This window comes from Phlebotomus papatasi, chromosome 1 (assembly GCF_024763615.1).
Source record: "Phlebotomus papatasi isolate M1 chromosome 1, Ppap_2.1, whole genome shotgun sequence".
In the NCBI taxonomy this organism is placed as follows: Eukaryota; Metazoa; Arthropoda; class Insecta; order Diptera; family Psychodidae; genus Phlebotomus; species Phlebotomus papatasi.
In genome coordinates this window covers 42,958,944-42,965,465 of record NC_077222.1, presented here as the reverse complement: position 1 = coordinate 42,965,465, position 6,522 = coordinate 42,958,944, and the positions used below count along the sequence as shown (strand labels likewise).

General features: G+C 35.6%; 1 protein-coding gene across 2 annotated transcripts; it reads left to right on the top strand.

The window, feature by feature from the left end:
* Positions 1–2,821: 2,821 nt before the first annotated feature.
* LOC129799303 (palmitoyltransferase ZDHHC23-B) lies at positions 2,822–6,243 on the top strand. 2 transcript variants are annotated; one of them, XR_008751508.1, is made up of 5 exons: positions 2,822–3,038; positions 3,098–3,346; positions 3,419–3,566; positions 3,632–5,056; positions 5,851–6,243. XR_008751508.1 is itself a non-coding variant. In XM_055843046.1 (4 exons), exons 1-4 carry the CDS (start codon positions 2,926–2,928, stop codon positions 4,223–4,225), a joined length of 1,104 nt encoding a protein of 367 aa, XP_055699021.1. In that variant the 5' UTR covers positions 2,822–2,925; the 3' UTR covers positions 4,226–6,243. The 2 variants fall into 2 exon arrangements, 1 of the variants encoding a protein (XP_055699021.1); XM_055843046.1 differs by having other exon boundaries at positions 3,632–6,243.
* The last annotated feature ends 279 nt before the right edge of the window (positions 6,244–6,522 follow it).

The following is a 6,522-nucleotide window of genomic DNA, read 5'->3' as shown; positions in this document are numbered from 1 at the left end:
ATACAATGAAAAAAATCCTTAAGAAGTATTAGTTGATTATTATGCTATTGGGTGTGCTGATATAGAAAATGACTAATTTTTTTTCAATCACATCACATTTCTGAGAATTTATTATTTTTGTCTTTTATCTGTTTTGTTTCACTTTATTGATTATATCTCCGGTTCAAGTGAATGGAATTTAAATTTTGGATATCCGTTGGAATGGTGAAGAGTTGCCCTACAACTTTATATTAATACATGAAGTCTGTAAAACCACCCCTTGAGGGTGAAATAATGAGGTTTTCCTAAGAAATCCCCAAAAAATGCTTTGGACTGAAGTTTTAAAAAAATAATATATAACAAACTAAACCAGATATTTAGGTGCTCTCTTTGGGAGAGAATGGAGGGTCCTTGGGGATATATATTTGACCAATAGAGACACCTCCTGTGAATTCTCTAAATGTCTCATTTATTGATCTTAGTCATTTCTGAAAATACAGCAAATTTGTTAGGGATTTTTGAGATTCGATTCTTTAGAGTCGGGAAATTAATTCTTTTAAGATTGCTTAAATTTGTTTGGAAAACACAATGTTCTCTTAAAATCATAAAATTATGATAGAAAAAAACCTCGAACATACTATTTTCACCGAAATCCACCTCTTTCTCTCAGCGCGGCCGCGGTAATAAGCGGTATTAAACGCGCGACATTTTCTCTTTTGTGACTGTGAATTTTATTATGAAGCCTGTGAATTCTAATATAAATTCTGTTAAAAATGCACTTTTAACAGAATTTTGACGTTTCTACTTAAAATGTAAAAGCAGACGAATTCCTTAACTCTTTCGTCTTCTTTGGGACTCTGGGTACCAATGGAAATAAGAATTTATTTGGACTATTTAGAATCGATAAAAATCCGATTCTTGTGGATGATTACAAATTATAAGAATGTCCAAATCTAGGATATTTTTGCAGGATCCCAATTAACTCCTGAGCTTAGATATTTTTGGTCAAAAATCGCGAATTTGCGATTTTCTGCTTCCTTGCAGATATTGTGACTTTTTTGATATTTCTAGACCAGAATAAGGAAAAACCTCTCGGGGCCAATAAGTATGATAACTAACAATTACAGATTGCATAAATTCCAAGGGGTAACTCATTCCCATTTTTTCTGACAAGGGTTTCTGCTTTCTCGGGTATCGCGATGCAATTTTTGAGTTTCTCGGGTTTCGCGATGCAGAAATTGGGTTTCTCGGGTTTCGCGATGTAGACACTGGGTTTCTCGGGTTTCGCGATGCAGACACTGGGTTTCTCGGGTTTCGCGATGCATTCTTGGGTGTCTCGGATTTCGCGATGCAATTCTTGGGTTTCTCGGGTTTCGCGAAGCGTTTCTCGGACAATTGACGAGGGTTTCTCAATATGAGTTACCCCTTGATAAATTCGAAAAACAATTTTTTCTTAAATTTTCAAAAAACTTGTTCAAACTTTATGGGTACTCTCGTCCACAGAAATCTAAAGGTAAAATGTAAGGTTATCCCGCCAATGCCCGCCATTTGCTTTTCGACATCAATCTTGTAACAAAATTCTAAGCGGGAGCAACATTTTTGCCAATATGGCCGATAATTTTGACATTTGGCAGCGAGGGAGATTGCTTTCAAAGAAGTTTTTCCTGTTTTTCCTGATTTTGGTGAATTCTTATTGTCCAGGAAGTGTTTTTTTTGGCTCTTGAGAAAGCTTAATGTGTCTGCAATGACATCGTGTTGAGAGAAATGTGTGTTAAAGTCTTATTGTGTGAAATATTTTCAGGAATTTGTTGGCAAGCAGGAATTTGGTCTCTTCTTGACCACTTCCTGGACATCCCACAATAATTCCCAAAATAAGCCAATAATTCACAAAATTGATATTATTGGCTTGTGGAAAATTGAAGTTTGTCTCCTTTTTGTTCTTTTGGGGACGAGAGTACCCATAAGTTTTCCAATTTCTCAGAGACGAAAAAAATTCTTTCTCTACAAAAGTATCATATTTGACCACTAAGACTTACAATAAAGTGAGTTTTACTGAAATTCGTTCGCTGGATATGTTGTGGTCCGGAAAGAGTTAAAAAAAAAAACAATTTTTGATGAAAATTGCTCTCAATATATAGAGGACTATGCAAATGCGACTTGATAATTTTTTATGTTTAACTCTACAAATAGAAAGTGCAGCTAAAATATTTCAATTTTTCAGAATCAACAGTCGATATTATCCATAAGATGTTATCATGTCACTCTACAGTAGAGTCTCGCTATAGTCCATATTTGGTTTCAAATTTGACACTTGGGTCGCACTATAGTCCATGTAATTTTTTAAAATTATCAACGATTTTTAGTATTGAAATTGCTCGACGGCTTCCACTTTCTTTGCGATTGTGGTACTTGTCCTTGCTCTCTTCATTGTGGATCACAATTATCACAACTACTTAATAAAGTTTGCCAAAAATATTAAAATAATTATGCATGTCGCATACTAAAAAACATAACCTAACTTAAAATCAGTGTTTTGAAATCAACGGTCGATAAATTGTGGACTATAGAGCGATGGCCTATAGCGAGACTCTACTGTATATAGTTCTCTTGAATTTTGAATTTGAATTTCGAATTTATTGATTCATGCCCAGGTTACATAATTAACATTTAAGACTATACAATCACTATACTTTCCACTTTTCGGACAAAACAAGACACATAAATTGTAGAAACGAAATTGTGATTGAATTTTCTACTTGCATACTTGATTTTATACGCGGTAAATATTAAACTACTTTCTGCACCGGTAAAATTTCTTTGAAACCTTTCAAATGTCGCAGTGGAAGTGGAATCAAGCAAAATGTTTCGTGTGATATCAAAAGGAGGAAGAAGAATGTTGAGAAAAGTGTGTGCAATGCGGGCTTTTTTCCTGGGATTCCCATCGAAATGAATGAGAAGGAGTCCCTGTGTTGTTGTGAATATATTGATCGTGACAATGAGCGCAATCACATTCTAGGTTGCTGTTGCAATTGCGTGGATTTTGACCAGGCTGCCGACAGGTTAGATTCCCTGGAAAAGAAAATGTTTTCCTTATCATATTTCCGGACTATTTTTTCAGCTTATTCCGGTGTCAGTCAGTGTCCCAGGTACAGAAGAGCAACATGCTGTTGACTCTGCAGGATCGTATCAGGGCACCGTGGTTTGGGGGAGCCAAAAAGGTCGCCACAGTTGATGTTATTCCCATTGTTGTCCTTCCGGCAATGCTGTATACTGCTGCTATCAGTCCCTACTGCTCAGTGGCAATCTTCATCACCATGCTGGCCTTTCTCACTTATATGTACTTTTACCTGAGACGCACCTCGCCCAGGTTAGAGGATGACACGCAGATCCGAAATCTCCCAAAAAAATATTGATTTATTTTCTCTGGAACATTTTGTAGGTCGAAGTTCTTTTTCCTGTGGGCCATTTGGTCTATTCTCTTCCTGTGGATTCTCTTCGAGTCCACAGTTCCCATGCTTGAACTCCTACCCGAGGAGAATGTGGCCTTCCTACTTCTTCTATCAGTTTCGCTTTTCTTCCTCTACAAAGTAACGTTTTTTTTCTTTTTGGCTATGAATCCTGGAGATCTTCAATTTTTATTTGTCTTCCGCAGACCAAACAATTCTCCCAGACATGTCAGGCAACAGCCTATCATGAGCAAAGTGATGAGGACTCGACAGTTCTTCTGATCCATGATGAGCCGGAGGACCCAGAAATGGGAGGAAATTCCTGTCAAATGTGCCGGAAGAGAATTCCTCCACGCACTTTTCACTGCATCCCATGTCAGACTTGTGTTTTCCGCCAGGATCATCACAATGTCTGGCTGGATTGTTGCATTGGTGCCTCCAATCACAGATACTACCTCCTGGGTTGCCTGTTCGGGCTCATAACTCTCCTCTTTGGCTCCAATCTCTCGCTCACATCCATCTGCCATCCCTTCCTAATCGCCAACGTCCTGGGTGTTCATGTTCTGATGCCTGACGACTGCAGCGATGTCTATGACCAATATGACATCGCTGTTTGTTTCGTGGGATCGATCTATGCCCTTTCAATGGCCATCTGCATTGTCCTGGTGCTGCTTCAGCAGACCTTCTTCATCTCTCGAGGAGTCACCGGCACAGAATGGCGTCGTGGCGAGTTTACAGGTCAAAGAAGGCATTGCTGGAACAATTGGAAGAACTTCCTCTGTGGCACGCAACATAAGTAGTCCTCTCCATCAGAATCCGGAAGGCAAAGGCTTGGAAGATATCCCACATTGAAAGGTAGGAGTGTTCTTCATAAGCTTTTTCAGTGATCATCCAGTTTCAATTTTGATATTAAACAACAAAGAATACGCTTAAAAATTAATGTAGAGTGAATGAGGATGAAAAGGGATTATTGATAAAAAAAAATATTCCCTTAACAGAGTTGATAAAGTTTACCATGCAAAATTTTCTAGATAAAATTGCGATTTTAGCCTATTCTTAAAAAAAAATCTTTCTCAGTAGAAAATTGAAAATTTTAAAAACGTAAAAGAAAAAAAGTCATGCATGCTCAAAAATTTAGATGATGCATTATTAATATGTAATTAAATGGATTAAGTATTTGATTTTATAAAATATTGTTCAAATAAATTGCCGCTTTCCCGCTAGAGGGAATAAGAATCGCGCAAATGATGATGCCACACAGATGCGTATCACGTTTGAAATGTGATGAAAAAACCGATGCTTATTAATTTATTTCTCACAGTTCGGTTACGTCATTTTCATTACGTTTATAATTCTATAAAAGCATAAAAGCTACAAATTTCTAGGTACAGTAGACTCTCGCTAATTCGACTCTTTTAAGATCGGGCTACTTTTTAATTCGCGGGCGGCTGTTAAATTCGAAAAAAGTTTGTTGACATTTTCAAGTTTGATTATGAATATCAATTGAAGCAAATATGCTCAAATTTGCCATGGTTTGTCTTAGTTTTGATGTGATTTTGCATTATTAAGGGATTTTCATGAAATTTGCAGTATGTAAAATCAATATGTCGTCAGTTAAATCAACATTTGTCGTAACTTCATTTTTGCGATTTTGGGATATATACATATTTAGAATCGGCGTAATTTTGTTTATTAAACACACTTGAGAAAAAGAAACTTCTATAAGCCCATTAAAAATTATTTTAAACAAAAATTATCGTAAGTGCCCTTAATTAATAAAAATTTATCAAAATTTGTCGTAACTTCCATTTTTGGGCAAGTTACGACAAATTTTCATACAAAATTTTCTCCAATCACCATTTGCTGTAACTTCTTTTGCTCGTTTGCGTGGCTTGTAATTTGCAGCAAAAATCTAATATTTCTCATTAAAACGTTCACAAACTCTTCCAAATATCCAAAGACAGTGCGAATAATGCAACATTAACTCATTTTAATTCAATATTTGTGAGAAAAAATTAAGAAAAAAATCCCTGCCCATCTGTCATTAATTCAAAACAAAACAAGCGACACGGCGCGCAAAATGATTCAATAAAATTTATGAAATAAAAGCTTTTAGGGACAGTGATATGAGTTTAATTGATTAATTTAGTCAAATAAAAGTGCTTATTATCACTAAAGTAATTGAAATTGATTTAATACATTTTTGAAAATTGTCGTAACTTCCAAGATTCCCATACATTGGAAGTTACGGCTTTATAAACGATGGAAGTTTCGATAAAATCTTATTGTGTTTCATCGAACATATATCTCAATATCTCAGCTTTTAAATCATTTTATAAAGATTTTGTCGATTTAACTTTCAGTTTATTAGTGCCCCTTCTATTATTTTGACTCAAAAGTATCGCATTCGGGGCTCATTTTTAAGAAAAATAATGCTGAACTGAAAATTTCGTCTCCTGAAAAGTTATCAAAAGGAAGTTACGACAAATGCTGATTTAACTGACGATGTGTTTGCAGATGAATAAAAATCGTTGCATTTCAAAAAGTTTGTCGCCCGAATTTCTGTCTAATTCGGCTGACATTTCGGTCCTATATGCCCGAATTTGAGAGAGTCTACTGTATTGCCAAATTTCTACAAAAATTACAAAGTTCTAGGTAGATCTATTCTATAGCTTAAAGGAATTTGAGCCTTTGAAGCCTTAGCTAATCAGAGAACACTATAGAGCTAAAATATTTTATGGGATTAAATATTCATTTACATATTGATAATGCTTCAAGCATAGAAATTTTATGAGTCAAATTTAAATATTTGTGTTAATGGCTCCGGCACACCTTTTGGATCGGTCGAATTTCAGGAAATCAAAATTCGCGTCCTCTTCCTTTTTCATAAGATTTGTATAAGTCTATCCCACTCTTTCGGACTCAAAATTGGTTTGAACTAAATTTAATTTGGTGTGATAATCAAAAGAAGAAGAAGAGTGCGAAAGAGTAGGCTAGTCATATAAAAATCATTTTTAAAAAAAGAAGGGGATGTGAATTTTGATTTTGTGAAATTCGACCGATCTAATAGGTGTGCCGGAGCCATAAAAAACAAAAT